Source organism: Bactrocera dorsalis, chromosome 1 (assembly GCF_023373825.1).
Source record: "Bactrocera dorsalis isolate Fly_Bdor chromosome 1, ASM2337382v1, whole genome shotgun sequence".
Classification (NCBI taxonomy): Eukaryota; Metazoa; Arthropoda; class Insecta; order Diptera; family Tephritidae; genus Bactrocera; species Bactrocera dorsalis.
The window spans coordinates 97,721,797-97,740,493 of record NC_064303.1 but is presented as its reverse complement, the minus strand read 5'-3'; the positions used below and the strand labels follow the sequence as shown (position 1 = coordinate 97,740,493).

The 18,697-nt window shown below is 31.3% G+C and overlaps 1 protein-coding gene across 2 annotated transcripts in view; it reads left to right on the top strand.

Annotated features, from left to right (window-relative positions):
* LOC105234115 (putative inorganic phosphate cotransporter) overlaps positions 1–18,697 on the top strand; it is a 29,090-nt gene that overhangs the window by 892 nt on the left and 9,501 nt on the right. The window contains exons 1-2 of one of the 2 annotated variants that reach the window (XM_011216386.4): positions 2,757–2,953; positions 6,400–6,652. In XM_011216386.4, the coding sequence (XP_011214688.2) occupies positions 6,613–6,652 (40 nt within the window). In that variant the 5' untranslated portion in view covers positions 2,757–2,953; positions 6,400–6,612. Of the gene's footprint in view, positions 1–2,756; positions 2,954–6,399; positions 6,653–18,697 lie in introns of those variants that run through there. The other variant, XM_011216385.4, reaches the window with a different exon arrangement.

Here is an 18,697-nt window from a genome sequence, read left to right as displayed (position 1 = left end):
TATGTTTGTTTCATACAAAAACAACAAATATATATAATTTTAATTTCCCTCAACACGTGTAACTTTATATTGTGCCTACTTATTGTTGTTGTTGCTGCAATTTTCTTGGCGCAAACTGACAAGTTGCCACATTTGGCGCTAATATCGCGTTTATGTTGTTGTTCTTCGCGTTTTATGTTGGCAGTTGCTTTAAATGAAATGAAATTTCGCTGTTGTGTTAGTGTCATGTGTGCTTGTTGGCCAAACTTTCGCAGCAGGGACATGTTTCGTACAGCCTGTTTGGGTGCGCGACTCCTTGTATAAGAAGTACGCAAGTGTATTACGGTAAATTCAAAGGCAATTGACCATGTTCAATGTTCGTTCGCGCGCACAGTAAAGTGGCTTTAAGTTAAGTGGCCATTTGGGGTGTTGAACTATGGATAAATTTGGTATTGCTTGAGATATGGCAGTATTGAGGCATGAATGTTAGATTTTTCTTCTATATTTGTTTGTAAGGCTTGTTGGTTGGAAATTAAATTAAATCAAATAGATAAGACAAATTTTTTTTACTGTTTTTTAAGGCAATGAACTTAGCATTTTTTTTAATATATGAGATAATTGTACCAATTTAAAATACCGTTTTAATATATTTTAGAATTTTGATTGATACTTTTGTTTTAATTAAATGAAAAACAGTATAAAATACATATGTACATATGTACATATGCAAACCTTCAGATCGGTTTCTCAAATACAGAGGGGCTAGTTCACGTTTATACATGTACATATGCAAATCTTCAGATCGGCTTCTCAAATACAGAGGGTCTACTTCACGTGTATACAGACATGGCCAAATTGGCTCTGCTCGTAACGGCGATCACTTCTATACATACATCTACATATATAATATATCTGTTTATTATGTCTTTAACGTTTCCTTGTGGGTGTTACAAATTTCATGGCAAACTTAATATAGTATATCATCTTCTGATGATATGTTACAAAATACAATTAAAAACGACATTTTTGAACTTTTTCGAAGTAAACAATGGCTACAAATATTTATTTTTCAATTAGTAGGACCATTAATGAAAATGTTCAAGTGATTCACATATTGTTTGAGATAATCTTTTGCGTTTTTTGTTTCTTTTTTTTTTGTTAAAACAACTCAAAATAAGTACAAAAAAGTAAAAACGTTAATTTTTTATTGCAACGAAGTTATAATACCCTTCAGTGATACAAAATATTCCTTGCAAACAAGAACTTGACTCTTATCGATCTGTTTGTATGACAGCTGTAAGCTATACGCATTCGATCTAAACCATCTCTTCTGTGATTGCACGGTTGACTTGGGCAAGAACCCCTGTCAAATTTTGTGATAATATCTCCTCAAGTGAAAAACTTTTTCATACAAGCACTTGATAGCGATCGTTCAGTTTGTATGGCAGCTATATGCTATAGTGATCCGATATCGCCGATTCCGACAAATGAGTAGATATTTGGGGAGAAAAAGACGTGTGCAAAATTTCAAAGCGATATCTCAAAAACTGAGGGACTAGTTGGAGTATATACGGATAGACTGGCAGACGAACAAATGGACATGGCTATATTAACTTACATAGCTCAGATCCAAAAGAAAAAACCGATAATTTATAAAAAGATATATATTTTACGGCCGGTTTAAATCTACTAAACATTTTTTCGTGTATCAAATTAGCTTAGGTTGAGAGCTATCGAGTTGGAGATTCCTGGTATTTCAAAAAAAAAAAAAGAGATGACTTTAATTGCCAACTTGAACTAAAAATTGTGATTAAAGAAAAATATTTCACTGCTCTAACGTTAAGTCATGAGACTTAAAATGTCTAAGAAAATTGCCTTAAAAGTTTGAGAGACTAGACAAGTGCAAACGGTGTGTGTTTTCAATCAGGATAAGCGCATTTTTTTTTTTACACTTCCACCCACCCGGCATTAAGAACTAATCCATTTCGTAGTAATTCTAAACTAGTGCAGCAAAAATTACTAGCAAGCACTTAGAGCTACTTCCCCTCTTTCGAGGACTCTCTAAACTGACTTTATGGTGTAGTATTTACGAGTACTTGAGATAGTACAATTTGTTTTACGATTGCTTTTTTTTTTGTTTGAATTTTTTGTTGTGCAGTCCATAAAAGTATATGACTCTTAGTGTCACTTGCCGGTACTACAATATACCAAAAGCAGACATACATACATATATACAAATGTACAAATATAAGCAAATTTTTTCACTGCACGCAACATGTGTGCGTATTATACTCCCCGACTAACCACATATATACATATATTTATGTATGTAAGCATGAATGTTCGCTTGTGCGAGTATATAAGTATGGTTGCAGATAGTAGATTTATCCCACTATCTCGACATTTAATTGCTTACGCCTGCCACTACTATGTGGACTACACCAGCAAAATGCGCTTGTCGAATCACATTGTAGGCCATAATTACATATGTACACATATGAGTAAGCAAATAGTTGTATATAAGTATTTAGTCCCATAATTGCGGATTTTAAGTGCGCACGAATTGATATGTCAGCCCGATATTGTATGTACATATGTATGTGTATACATACATATAATATACAATAGCTGGTAGAACTGTTTTATTGACTCCTTTTCATTTCACGCTTGTTGTTTGTTTTTGAAATTTGTTGTTGTCTTTTGCCATTTCTCAACACCACTCATTCATGGTAGCGGAGGCAACAATTGTGGCGCTGACAAACGCTCCAACGCAGTATGCAGCAGATCGTCAAACGACTAGGGACACTAGAGAACGATCGGCAGCACCTCACACTGTTGGTTAAGTTAACTGCACTGCACGATCGCAAATACTATACGCGATCAATAGTACACAATTAATAACCAACGTTACTTGTAGTCGCAGTGCAATTGGTTGTATGGACGAGTGTGCGACTTGCCACAACGCGGCGCAGGAGTGAGTACCTGGTGGAGTTGATTTGTGGGGCAAATGCCCCTTAGTGTTTATATGTAATTGGTAGTATGTGTTGCGTTGCTTGCAAGTTATTGAACTTAAGTGTTTTTGTTGCATCGATTGATTTATGTACGGACATGTGATTGCGTGCTTGATGAATGTATGTGTGTATGAAGGTGTGTAACATGGCTTGATTGCTTGTTTGATCGACTGGTTGGTGGGCTTGGTTAACGAGCGAACTTGCCTATCCAGTCAGTCGGTTAGTGAGTTAGTGAGGTAGGTTAGCTTATAAGCGGCAATGTGCCGCATAAGTACACTCATACATATATGTATATACATATATATAGTCAAATATACAAACGTACATATGTACGTTCATACCAGGTGCGTCCCAAAATTAACCGTTCTTTATATTTAAGTTATAAAAAATGCAGCATTATCTGCTGAAAATTTGCAACATCAAAGAGATACATTTTTCTTCTTTCGCTTAACTTCGCGCAAATCGGCAGATATTAAAGTTACAGCCATTTCAATTAGAGAAAAATTGTGCAATTGTTCCGTTTTTACAAAGAGCAAATATAAAATTGTGTGTTAAATTTGAAAAAAAAAATCGCTAAGTCATACGAAACGATAAAAAAGTTTATGGTGATGATTGTATGAGGGGCACCGAAGTAAATACGTGGTTTAAATAACGACCAAAGAGCAAAAGTTAATAATGAAATTTTTTTGGTTTCTCGGCGAAAAATTGCGACAATTAATTTTAATAGGATTCTCTTCAAGCCAACTTTACTCCATTAAGGGAGCTCTGCATTGACTGAAACAAATGGTAGATCGACGGTGCAAGGTCAGGTCTAAATGGTGGATGCATCAAAACTTCTCACCGAAGCTCTCCTAGTTTTTGCCGGGTCATCAAAGATGTGCGTGGTCTAGTGTTGTCCTGATGGAAGACGAAGCCATTTCTGTTGATTAGTTCTGGCCATTTTTTCGATTGCTTACTTAAATCTCAGCAGTTGTTGACAGTGAATGTAGAATCAATCGTTCGACCAGGCTGGAGCAGCTCAAAGTGGATGATTCCTTTCCAATCCCACCAAACACTCACGTAACCTTTCGAGGCGTTAGTCCTTTGCGACCATTTGTTGAGCTTCACCACGCTTGAGCCATGATCTTTTTCGCACATTATTGTCGTATTTGATCCACTTTTCGTCTCCTGTTACCATTCGCTTCAGAAATGGTTCGACTTCGTTTCAGCAAAAAATCGCAGATGTTAATTCGGTCCATTAAACTTTTTACAGACAATTCATGTGGTACCCAAACATGGAGTTTATTTTTGTAGCCAGCATTTTTTAAATGTTTCAAAACCGTTTGATGATGAAAGTTAAGTTCCGTTGCGATGTCATGGCTGCTTATGTGATGGTCTCGGTAAATTTTTCTCATAATTTCATCGACTTTTTCAACGATAGATCAACCAGTGCGAGGTCCGATACAGCATAGTCTCCGTAAACTTCACAAATTTCATTGGAGGCTTGCGTGGCATTCTTCCTTTTTTCATACAAAAATTTCAGAATATAGCGAATTTCTTCATTATTTTCACACATTTTTGAACAGTTGTAACTTTTTTTCAACTTACCCGAATTTAATTTTTATTTTGGTTAAATTAAGCTTAAAATCTCACCTTTCCAACCCTATATGATATGACACTATGTTATTGGTAGCACTGAAGATATGTATACGACTGCAATGACATCTATTGACAATATACGAAACGACTTTTTCGACTACCCAATATATGAATGTGTTGGTCGATCATTCCGAACATTAAATTGAGTCAAATGGCACCTGTTTTGCATAAATAATAACTATCAAAGATTGCATTTTATTCTATATCCAAAATGTTCGGTTATTTTTAGGACACACCTTGTACATATAGTACATATGTATGTATATGTAAAGACTCTTGTAAACTGCTTGTTGAAAGCTTAAATGCTCAATAAAATACACATCACACATATTCTTCATACATTGCTGTGTATTTGTGTGGAGCTAACACGGTTTTTGCAATTTCTTGCGATGCTTCTTGGCGTCCATCACAATGTTACTTTCTGCAAACACATACATACATATGTATGTACATACTGATATGACTGGCACGCACACTTCTCGATAACTTGAATAATTTTTTAATACCTGTGCAAATACGGCTAACAAAATAAAAACAACAACAGCAATAACAATCTTATACATGCATAAATATGTACATACTTAAAACGCAATAACAAGAACAACAATCACTCCATAATAACTGAGAAAAAGCAAAAAGCCAAGAGCAAAAAAGGCAAAAACAATTAAAAAGTACAAATAAGATTTTAAGACGCAGCAAAACCAACAACTTAAGTAGTCGCGCAGCGTAAATGCGCAAAGCAATAGCAAGAACAACGGCCATAAATATTGATACAAACCAATCAAACAGGCACGCACGCACACACACATACATAACTGATCGCATACTAGCAAAGCGCAAAAACGAAAAGGAATTAAGCAAAAATCTAAAAAAAAAATAGCAAACATTGCAATAAAAACCAAAAAACAAAAACAAAGAAATAAAAATTTATAATGGACAAGCCACGCTTATCGCGTTCCGTATAAAAACGTAAGACGGTACAAAATTATCTCTCATTTGTAAATTAACAATCCATCGATCCAGGCGCTTTTTTCGTGTTGATTTTATTTTTTGCGGTTTTCAGCTTGTAACTAAATATCACAATTTCGCTCCAGAGTGTGTTTGCTATTGTTGTTGCATTTCAAACAAGTTCGATTTAGCTCACAATTAAACGGCGCTAATTTGCATCTACCAAGTTGCTGCTATTGTTGTTGTTGTTGTGTACACAAAACACAAAGGATCAGATTATATAAAGACCTCTACATAAAATATATGTAATACAAAACATACTTGGCATTATAAAAAATTAACAGAGATCAATAAAGATCAATCAATAAAAAAAATCGCAAATAAAAGAGTAAAAACGAAAATTTCGTGTTCCGGCTAAAATCCTGTCAAAGTAATCCAACAAGCGCAAATTGTAAACGCAATACAACAAAGTAATAGTAACTCGAAATATTTAACAAAAAAAAAAAAAATCGTGCGATCAAACTACAGCTCCAAGTCTCGCAATCCGCCAACCGTTCAACGCTAATCGCTAATCACCTCCCGCTAACGGCTAATCGCAACGCTAATCAAACACCTCCTTTACGCTTATCAATATAGTGTAAACGTTCTCATTACACTCCAGCTACTTGTCTGCTTATTCCAAGTTTAGCGTACACGCTGCGTCCTTGCTCTCTTGCTTTATTTAGCTCACGCTAATATTGTGCGAAATTATCCTGTGTTAAGGATAATTTCACGTAATTTACGTAAAATCCGCAAATTTACTAATCTCCGTCATCTGCTACAGTTTATTGTTTAGTTGGGAATTTTGAGCACGGAAACAGAAATCAAAGCGCAAACTCTTGAAACACACACACACACCGACAAACGATCGAGGCAGCGGTCCGGCTTGTGAAGCCACCGTCAAAGGAGCGCAGTTTTTGCTGTCGCAGCAGTTTTCTTATTTACCAAACTGGAGAATACGAGATATACGCCTGTCTATACAACAGAAAGAATTAAAATGACGCAACAACCGGAGTGGGGAATACGATTTTCGAGGTGTAAGTACTTATAAATATAATATATAAATTTAAAATTTTTTAAATATTTTTCATAAGATGTTAAAATGGCTTAAAACGACTTGAGTTAATTAGGATCACTTGATTTATTCTGCACAAATTTGTCAATGCCTTACTATATTTTTTAACTTAAGGCATGGTTATGGATTAGAGGACTCAAATAGTTATAAATCAGAGTTAGCTGATTCGCTAAGATTTTTGATTGTCTTCAAAATAGTTACCTTAGCTTAAGTCGACTTAAGCCATTTTAATATATTGTATGCAGTTAAAGATTACACTTTCATACTTGGCAGCAATCTGTTTAAGCGATCAAAAATTGATTTTATTTTAACATCGTCTACCATATAACATGATCTGGTTTTCCCTTAAATTATTTACGGTTTGACTTATGAGATTGTATTAACATTGGTGATTTTAAACTGAAAAATTTCGAATCGAACTTTGCAACTTTAAACTTTTGCTTCAGTGAAATATTTTCAAGTATGATTTGTTTAAACTCAAAACATTGTATTTTCATATTTTTTTCAATGAATTCGAATCGCTGATGATCTGCTTATAATTTCATCATTCGAGTGATGGTGTTTAGAAAACATTTTTTTTCCAATTTTTTATTAAAAGTCTTCTAGACCACTTAAAAGTCTTATATTTAATTAATTCTGTTTTTTTTTTATTTTTAAAAATCTAACAAATTAAAATACGATATTTTGAGTCTCCTCTTCCTTTTTTGCAATAATTTTTTTGTTTTGTGAAATACAAAAATATTTAATATAATAAAATTATATGTAATAATAAAATATATATAATAAAAATATATTTGAAAATACAATAAAAATTTTGAAGCCATAATATTAAAATAACATTTTTTGAATAAAAAAAAAAATATTTAAAAACGTATGATTGTTTAAAAAAAAAAATTAAACGAAAATTTATCGTCATCTAAAATCCAAAGCAACGTATCATCAAAAAATCGAAATTGAGTTTTTTATTGCTTACGAGTCACTACATATTACACATATGTATGTAGCATTAAATTTTCAGCTTCCACTGTCAGATATAACCATTACATAACCAATATATAATCAATATATAACCATTTTATAACCAAAACTTCCTTTTTTGTTTCAATGTGTGTGATTTCTAATATATGGCTTTTCCTTCGCCTGTCAACTTATGAAAAGTGGTGTTACGTTATTTTGTATTTTACGTGACGGTATATACTTGTACAAGCAGATATTGAAGTTTACTTTATATTTGACTAACTAATTATAAACAAAAAGTATAAAAAAAATTTTATATAATAATATCGGGTTTTAAGTATTAACAAGGATTTGAAAAATTATTAATTCGAACCACTTTCAATAGGTTCAATGATATTGAAAAATAATAAACAAAAAAAATTTCAAAAATTAATTTTAAAAAATTTCTTATACTAGTGCCAAAGCCTTTGAAAATGATAATAATAATGATAAAAAAATTCATAAGAGATTGAAACCAAACGGAAACGAAAGATAAAATTACACAAATGAATGGAAAAAAAATAATTTATCCGATCTGTGGTCGGAAAAAGAAGGGACAGGAGCGTGGTTTCATTTTTAAGGGTTAAAAACGGCTTATCTCGATCTCCGGCAAAACTATGAGTCCTTTAGAAAAAAATTATTGGGTAATATTTTAGGTGATGAGAAGATCTATAACATTTGTGTATAGACTTTTTCACATAATCTCACAATTTATGTGATAAATTCAAATAACCAATTTTTTGTTTTTATTTTTATCATACAATTTATAATTGTTTGTAAAATAAATTGTATGATAAAAATAAAGAAAAGTTGGTTTTTTGAATTTTTCGCATATATTTTGAGGTTAAACTTATTTTTTATGTCCTTAACATACTGCCATTTTTTATTTAAAACAACAGATGATTGTCTTATTAATTACGAATTTGTAGAAAACTCTATCTCTTCAAATTGTTTTTTTTTTTTTCATTTAATAGCAAAAAAATATAATTGTCAAGAGAAATATTTTTCAACATTCTTTTTCTAAAGACAAGGTTACATTGAGATAATTGCTTATTGGTTCTTATGGACGAAAATAAAAATTTATCCGCACCAATTAATAGCAATAAAATCCTATATTAGATGATAAGAACACTAAGCGACACCTAAAAACTGTTTTTGCATATATCATTACATACATACATACATATGTGCTCATAAAAGTGTACAGTGATATTACTTTATTGAAGTCAAATTAAAGTCAAATAAAAAAGTAAATTTTGTTGCTCTAACCCTACTCTAACATACAATATCTTGGGGCAGTTTGGGGTTTGCTTTGAATTCGGCAAACAAACGCTTCAGTGAAAGATTTATAAATAAAAATAATAAATTATTTCTAAATAAAAATTCACCAGAATATATTATATACATACATATGTATGTACATAGTTCTTTCAAATATAGCACGATTATGAATACTATATATGAAGAAACGTCACCAAACGTCTGTGACACAGAAAATAAACTAATTAACATTTAATCGAATTGCATAAAATTAGCAATTTATTGAAATGAAATTCGATTAAGAATAAATTACATAATTCAGCTTTACACACTTGGCAACTAAGCACGTAAGTCAGGAAATAATTTAAACACTCATTACTGAAACCACAAACTGCCAAGTTCCAAGACTTTATATATGTATATAGGTATATTTACAGAAATATGAAATATATACATAATTATATATAGTATATACGACAGCTTGCTATTAATTAATTATGTAAACGTCGTACAGCAAATTTACACCAAAAACACAACTAAAATTAGAGAACATGCTGGTAAAAAATGTAAATTTATACAAAGCACCTGCAATGCCGGGAGACTCGGAGCTGAAAAAACTGGCTTCCTAAGCTTAATTTTCTTAATTTCTTCAATTAAGCGTTGATTGTATATATAGGTTATAAGAAAAAAATATATAAAATATTCTAAAAACGTGAACATTTTTTCCCGTTATTAATTTATCGACATGAGGCTATGAAGAATTGTGTTAAACTCGTTCTAAGCTCAATATTATGGAACTGAGTTTAAAGAGAACATGAAAATAGCAGAAAAAAAATTTTGCTACTTTAAAAAACGCACTGATAATTTGGTAGAACTTTGTGACGATTACTTTGTTGTTTTTTAAATAAAAAATCGGTTTCTTTTTATTTTTCAATTTAAAAGAAAAATATCTGTGGCCAAGTTTGAGCTTCGAGCTAAAACTCAAACTCAAACTCAAAATAATAAAGGCTTTTTAGGAATTCATTAATTAAGGATTCGAATAACTTTAATAGAAAACTCAAATACCTAAAGAGTAGGGATTCGCCCTTACCTTTAACTCTCTTATGACTCATTCGAGCCAGTATCTAGCTTCAAACAAACATCTTAATAACGGTTATATTCTTGAGCTCGTATATTCTACGTGAAACTCACAACCCATGCTGAGTGCGCTCATCATTATTATTTATAAAAAATTCTTGGGTTATCTAAAGCCAAGTACACACGTGTAGACTGGTATGCATACATATTTGGACACATGTCAAATAGCACAACGCTGAAGCCACTCGCATTTGCGCCAAATAACATTTCGCAGAGATTGTTGAACCGACTGGCACGTCAATCAAGACATGGGAAAATGGCAGTTGAATACTAAATGAATAAAGCGCGAACCTAACTGTTTGAGTGCAAAATGTTTTTATGAAAGCCGCAATTGGAACGGGAGGCAAGCGGCAAAAGAACGCGCAACTCGCTTACAAATTTTAATAACTGTGTTGCAGTTAGGCCTAAAATAACTTTCTAAGTTTCTAAAATAAAAATCCGAAATTTGTTTTAGTGAAGCCGCTTTTTACAAATTTAGATAAACTTAATGAAAATATTTATATCAGAATGAGGTAATGTGTTGAGAGAGAAAACAACAACACTATCTGTATATGTGTCACACCAAAATATGATTGGTAGATCACTGGAGATATACGACTTCAATGACAAACTGGAGATATACAACTATTGACAAAATACGAAAAGACTTTTTCGACCACCCAATATTTATGCGATAACTTTGTAAATCATTCAAAGCATATTCAAGTGATTTGCTCATAAGCTAAATTACCCTTTCAATTCTTCAGTCTTATTACTTTTATGGTAATATCTATACATCTATATTCTTATTTATATCATTATTCCTAAATTGAGCGATCATGTGACAGGTTAATATTTTCAGTTCATTTTAATATCGTATCGCTTGTTTTGGGTTACCTCTTTTCCCCATATACGAGTACATACCTATTTTTACACACAATATCGGCTTTTACATACAAACATATAAATACTATATTTTTTTGTTTTTTATTTAATCTAGAAACGTTTACTTCAGATATGACCGCATTATTTTGTATCAATTGATTAGTTGGTCAAAATATTAGACCAAAGAACAAATTCGTATATACATAGTGAAATCTAATCAGGTCCACTGATAAGAGAACTCAAAAATACTATTAGTTATCACGAGCCATAAATGCCTCTATAAACTTGAGAACGACTTAGTTAATTGCCATGTTTATGGCATTGTTAGAATAATTGTTATTTATTATTTAATTGTTGGCGAGCTCAACAAAGTTTAGACCGCGAGCGATAATGATTTTCAATTTTAATTGTCTGCACCCGCCGTTTTGGAAAAAATTTATTGATTGGAACGTTAAGCTGGCAATAACTTGATACTTGGCGAATTTCGAAAGATATCGTAAAGTGCTAATCAGCAGATATTGAATAACGGAAACCAATAACAGTTTTTTGAAGGGACATGAAATGGATTGCTGGCCCAAAATAATGTGCATACTTCAATTCGAATGCTATTTTCAGCCCTTCATAAATTTGAATGGAAATATTTAGAGAAATGTTGGGGAGATTGGGCTAAAAATGTCTTTCAAACTTGAACCTATTGGTGAACATAACATCTTTTCAATCTTTCTATCTATTCTATCTATCTATTATTCTTGGTCTACCATTCAAATCTAACTGCTTCGCTATCCAAGTGATATTAGTGCAATTTTTAATTGAATTTACCGCTTCATATCTGACAGCACATTCATTAATTAAGATGCATAAAAAAAATTAAAAGATAAAATAAAAATTATAAAAAAGTTAAAACAAGATGAAGGACGGTATTAAAAAGTGAACAACTTCTAGCCGATGTGAACGAGTATTCAAATATTTGACAGCTGTCAGTTAAAGTTCTATATGTACGTACATTAATGGTTATATGCGTATGTACATACAAACATGCATTTATTTATCATCTGTTGATTTGACAATCATGACACTTTGAAGCCATTGAAAGAGCGATTAGAGCGAGCTCACGACTGTATTCTTATACACGTATGTAACTATACAAACATTTTCCTACATATGAATGTAGGTATGTTCGTATAGAAGCACCATTTAGCATAATTGCTGATGAACTTGATTGACTAGCGTATATCATGTGCGTTCACACACATATTCTTTGGTATACTATATGTACATGTACATATGTATGTAGGTAGACTATTATCGCGAAAACCTCAGTGATTATTATTCTATATAATATTGAGCTTTATGATAATATTTAATAACTCTTGACAGAACCCATGGCACACATCTATTATCGCATAAAAAATAATAATAAATATATGTAAATAATTGGCTGAATCAATCACTTTCACTTAAATGGCATTCACCTTATTGCTTATATAAAATAATTAAAGTGCTAGAGATATTATAAATGTGTAAAAAGTTTATATGAAACAAGAACCTGAACATACACATAAGTATGTACATATACATATGTGTTAAATGTGGAAGTGAAGCATCAATCCAGTAAAAAAAATATAGTTTGCAAGGAAATATCTGTACCGAAAATTAACAGGTCCCAAAAAACCAGTTCTGTAACTGTGCTTTGGAGCAATCAAATGTTAAATGAAAAATAAGAAACTGTCAAATATGAATTTCATAAATACGAATCTGAGAACAGTTGATTTCTATATAAACAATTTTGTTAACAAAAATTCATAAAGAAGAAACTACCGAGTATTTTTTGTAGATCTGAAGAAATTTCATAAGAAATATCTTCTGAATTTTCCTTTATAAAAGTTTTACACTATAAAATAGAATTCAGTAATATTCGAAGAGCTTATATCTTTATACTATTTATTTTATTCTTACTAAAAAAATTCCATTCCACATTAAGATAGCTTTACGAGTATATAGACATATGGTATATGCTTAAACGTACACACATTTTTATATATAAATATATAAACATATACGTATAACTATGTATAAGTATGTGCTAAAGAGTTGCGATAATATTCGCTGACAGTCTCGACCCTTATCTGCTCCAATTTCCAAGCAGAATGGGATTATTATTAAGAATAAAGCACATCAAGCGTAAGAATTGTGACCGTTTATGGGTTATTATGCGTTAATTAGCAGAGAATGAAATAACTACGAAATCAAGTCTCAGAATTTGCTTATATCATAGCTATAGATCTGAGAGCGAGCTTTGAGATATTCGTCAAATTTAGACCGGGTAAAACTGCTCTGACAGACTTTATTCTTACACAGTCTGTTAAATTTTCTTGTCTTCTGCGATAAATAAATAAAGAAAATGTTACATTTGCGATATGTACATATATGTATGTATATATTTTCCCGTAGTTCCTAGGTGGAACATAGGGCGTCATTTGAGATGATTATCGCTAAATTATCGGATGTAGACCAGGGTAAATAATTTTTGAAAGAAAAATAAGTTCATAATAGATTGAAACCCATCGGAAACGAAAGATAAATATTAAAACTCAAGAGAAAAATAATTCATGGGCGATCTGAGGTCGGAAAAATGAAAAGGAGGTGCTTGGCTGAATTTTCTAGGGTTAGGAATGGTTTACTTCGATTTCCGGCGAAACTAAAAGACCTATAGAAAAAAATTATATGGCAATGTTGTAGATAACAAAACAATCTATAACTTTTGTGTACACACTTTTAACATAGCCTCAAAATATCAGATCGCCAGATCGATAATTAGATTGCCTGCTTCAGTTTGTATAACCAAAATATTTAAGCAATTTGTAATAAAAAAAATAATTTTAGAACAAAAAATGTTAAAAATAGAGAAAATAATAAGAATAAAAAATAATAATAACAAAAATCTCCAGCGTGTGGCATAAAATTAAGAGGAAAGGAAATAAACTTTTATGGCAATCAAAAGGTTGACTTTTAATTTTATTGCTGTCAATCAATAAAAGCAATGCACACACTTGTGAACAATTCAATTGATTGCAATTTTATTGCGCACATTTATAGACAGTATTATGGCAGAACATAATTGAGCGCTTCCGAAAGTGTCAAATAAAATATGCAACGGCGTCTTTGTATAAAAATAGAACTAAATGACACAGGAAGTAGTATAAAGAATGTTGCATAATTATGACTAGCATAGGAATGCGGCTATATATGTATGTATTTATGTATGTTTGTAATTATGTGCCTACATATTTACACATAAATGTAGTTGACATTGATGAACAGACCACAGTTATTAGTAAATCGCTCGCAGGTGAACATATTACCGCACGTAGCATAGATGCTTGTATGTAAAGTAAAAAATGTCTAGATATTCATAATATATAAATACATATACATACATATATGTATGTATATATGTATAGTCAAAAATTCATTCATATGTTTAAGCGTCATGCTAAAGTTCACTCACTTTTGGCATAATGCCCGCATGAAAAAGCCGGCTAACTATGCAAATATAGTATAACATACAAAAACAATAATAGTTGAACGAATAGTGACAACTTAATACACATTTTAATGCTCAACTATGGTTGCTTAAACATTTTTAATGTTTATATGTATGTATGTATGTATAGCTTTTGTTGGGCATATTGAATTATAACAACTATGTGAATTCAATAAGGAACTAAACTCCGCTCACAAATTGACTTCGCCGACTCATCTACCTCTCTCTATACCCCACAACCTAACTGGTGTCAGATGTATGTATGTATGTATGTATGTACACATGTTTTTCGTTATTCGAAACCGTGCAAAACCCACTGTCACTCATTCCAAGCGCCACTCATTTAGTCAGAATGAATTTTTTTCGTTTATTTTGTCTGCTTCTACGCCCTTTTTCCGCAAGCATATCACGTTCGCAGGTAAATTTCAGAGTTAGCATTTTAATATAGATTCAGACGGACATACTAAAATGTACATATGTATAATGTAGCAAAAACATCTAGTGAATACACAAACACACGCACATATGTATGTATGTATGAGCATTTATTACGCGTTGTGTCTGGCATATTAAGTGGCCACGTCTATAATAACGAAAATGCGTTATGAATTAGAATGAGCTTAGCCAAAATTGACAAAATAATATATTAATGAATAATAGAATATTAAACAGTATTTTTTATGTTTTATTGTTATATAATAAGTGAATTCTAAACATGACTGCGCATTTTGCAAGTGATTTGCTGCACGCTTGCTTTGATTTAGAGTCAATTTTAAACAAATGGATTGTTTAATTGGAGTTTTAGATAGTGACCGGGTGTGTACATACATACATATAAACATATATAAAATGTATATAAAGAAGTTATGCGATCAAGGTTCTTATAGATAGCTAAGTTTAATGAACGTATAAATTTATGTGTCAGTAGAAGCGTGGAATATTCGAGATAAAAAGTAAATTCAATCTAAAATTCAGAATTAACATAAACCAAAAACAAGAACAAATTTAACTCCAGCTGCGCCGAAGTTATAACAACCTTCACTGGTGCATTCTTATAGCATAAAAGGGTATAAAAAATGATTTTTCATGATTTTGAGCGGTCAGTTTATATGACAGCTATACGCAATAGTTGTCCGATCCGAACAATGTGTGCGAATTTTGTAGCATTGCTTTTTGCAATAAACTGTGCGCAATTTCGTGAAGATATCTTCTCAAATAAAAAGTTTTGCAATATAAGAACTTAATTTTTATCGGTAATTTTGTATGGGTGGTACCACATTGCTATAGTGGTCTGATATCGGTGGATATAGACAGACCCCCTTCAGATAATACTATATTAATTCGAATACGATGTTGCCAACCTGCATTTACATGTTTCTAAGAAAAAAAACGTAAAACATAAATTACACGAGTAAAAATGTAAAAAAATCGGACTTTATGCGAGAACACATTTGCAGTTTTTTGTTGTCTAGCAATGAAATTATTCATGAAATTTTGTTATTGTTAATAAACGTTTATAAATAAACATAAAAAAATTGATTTTAGCAAAAAAAAAAAAATAATAATTCCTGATAATCTAATTTTTGGATTGAGTAAGGTTAAGACCGTAGTGAAAGTGCTCACTTATCTGATTAAAGGCCTCAGTTTCGTTGTTAATAAAAATGTCAAATTTAAATTTACAATCGAACTTCCTAAGTTTGTTTCTTTGGCAATAAATTATAGTGCTAATAATTATAAAAATTCGCTGTCATTGAATATTTTCTTATAGGCATAAAGTAGGTCAAAATGTATTCTTTTCAGTCTGCAGCCAAAAAATCAAAAAATCGGAATAAAAAAAATGTCAAAATAGTTTCCAAATAAGTTGTTGGTTTATTGAACATAAATTCAAAGTAAATAATAAGCACGTATTACTTTACTGATTAATAGAATATTGTTTTGAATTGCAAATTATTGCAATTGAATATTAATTATTTAATTGAATCAATACGAATTTATTTTTAGTTATGAAAAATAAAATCAATAGATTGACTGCAACCAAATTGCAATTGGATATTAATTAATATTAATTGAGCAGAAATTTCGAAAAAATGATATTTTTACGAAATGTACTCCTTGGTCCTCCTTGTATTCCGATACTTCTTGTATTCCTATACTTCTTGTTTTTGTATTCCTTGGTTGCCATCTTTCCCATTTTGGTTAGAAATCACATTCCCCTTACCACTGACTTTGACCCAAACAAAAAAAAAAATTAATGAATAACTATTTCTTAAGAAAACTGTATTTATAGACAATTCCTCGCGATTGCTTATGCATTAAACTGTTTGTAAACATGCACTTATTCTACAATAATTTTTATTAATAGCAGTTCATTGTTTCAGTTGAATATAATGATTCGCCGCCAAGCCATTGAGTGTGTCAAATAAAAATTAAAAATAAATTGCAAATAAATAAAGTAATTTCACCTCAACACGTTATTCCATGAAACAATTGAGGCAATGAAAAAAATAATAAAAAATAGTACATTACAATAGAAAGAACGAAAAAAATAATATACATTTTATACCCTGAACGGGATATACAATATAAAGAACGACACGAATAGTTGACTTTTTATCGAAAATATCAGTCAATATGTAAGATATATTATATGACTGAGATTCAGGGATGATCCTTCTCTTACAATGGTATGACAAAAATGGCTTAAATCGGGCCAATACTTCTCTTAGTCCCCATATACCTAATATAAAGATTTTCGAATTTCCAGGAGATTATATGCAGCATATATCGGCTAATATTTGAGTTACATATCTCAATCAAAATGAGAGAGCGTGTTTTACTTATAACAGCATATGTACATATGTTTTTATATGCCTAAAATAGATAAATTTGAGCGAAAACTTGGCTGATTGGTTTTATACACCTTAAACTATTTCCTTTGATTTTTGCATGTTGCAAGAGTATAAAATGTTCGGTTGTACCCGAACGAAGCCCTCCCCTATTATGTATATTTGAGTAAATATTCGCGTAAACAATTTTTTTTTATATTTTTTTTAAACAATTTTTGATAGTATCTTTTTTATCTGCGTAATGAATAGGCTTGTAGTGTGACCACTGACATTAATAATCACACTTACATCAACACATACATACATACATACATACATATATGTATATACAAGTATATGTATGTACATACATTGCATATGGTGTGCTATAAAATCACAGGTGATACATTTCCGCTTTTTATAGCGTACACGTTTTCGCGCTGTAAATTCTTTTGTTTCGACATTTTATTTACAGTATGTGCAGCTGTAATTAAGCTAATAATTCAACAATTTAATGATTACAACACAAAAAAAGGTAAAACAAACGCCACTATATGTATATAGGTATATGAAATATGCACATATGTATGTATATAATATATGCCTTTATGTATGTATATTAATTACTATATTATATCGATCATGCGCGTGCATTAATTAATGTATGTGTGTACGAAAGAGTTGCAAATGTAAACCACAAAAAATATATACATACATTTGTATATATAGATTATATGAGCACCATGCACGTAATTCAATTGTGGCCGAGATTGAAATAGAGATTGAGAGACGATTATAGTAATTTAGCGGCTTTTAATTCTACAGAACTGGCTCAAATAACATTATGCGAGATGAACACACGAATGTACATATACATATGCACCCTGTATAAGTGCACATTAATACTTTTAGTTGCTGTAGTCGCTCTTACGCTACGCTTATATTAGCTGTTTACTCTGTAAAGTATATCTTTTACCACAAAACATGTCGGTATTACACAAAAAGAGTTAACAATTAATTATATCAAATTCCATTACCTAACTGTCGATGTAAGCGAATATGTTTGTAATGAAAATAGAAAAAATTACAATAAAAACAAAAATATGTTAACTTCGTTTGCACCGCTTTGATCGCTTACACAAACACCACAAATACTCAAGCTTTCTTACAAGAACATGATTCCGTTCGTTCAGTTTGCTTGGCAGCTATATGCTATATTGAGCCAATCTGAACCATTTCGTCTGATAATATTTTATTGCCTTAGAAAATAACCCTTGCCAAAAATCGTAAAGATTTATCGTCAAATGAAAACGTTTTCCATACAAGCATTTCAAACCGATCGTTCAGTTTATATGGCAACTATATGCTGTAGAGATCGGAT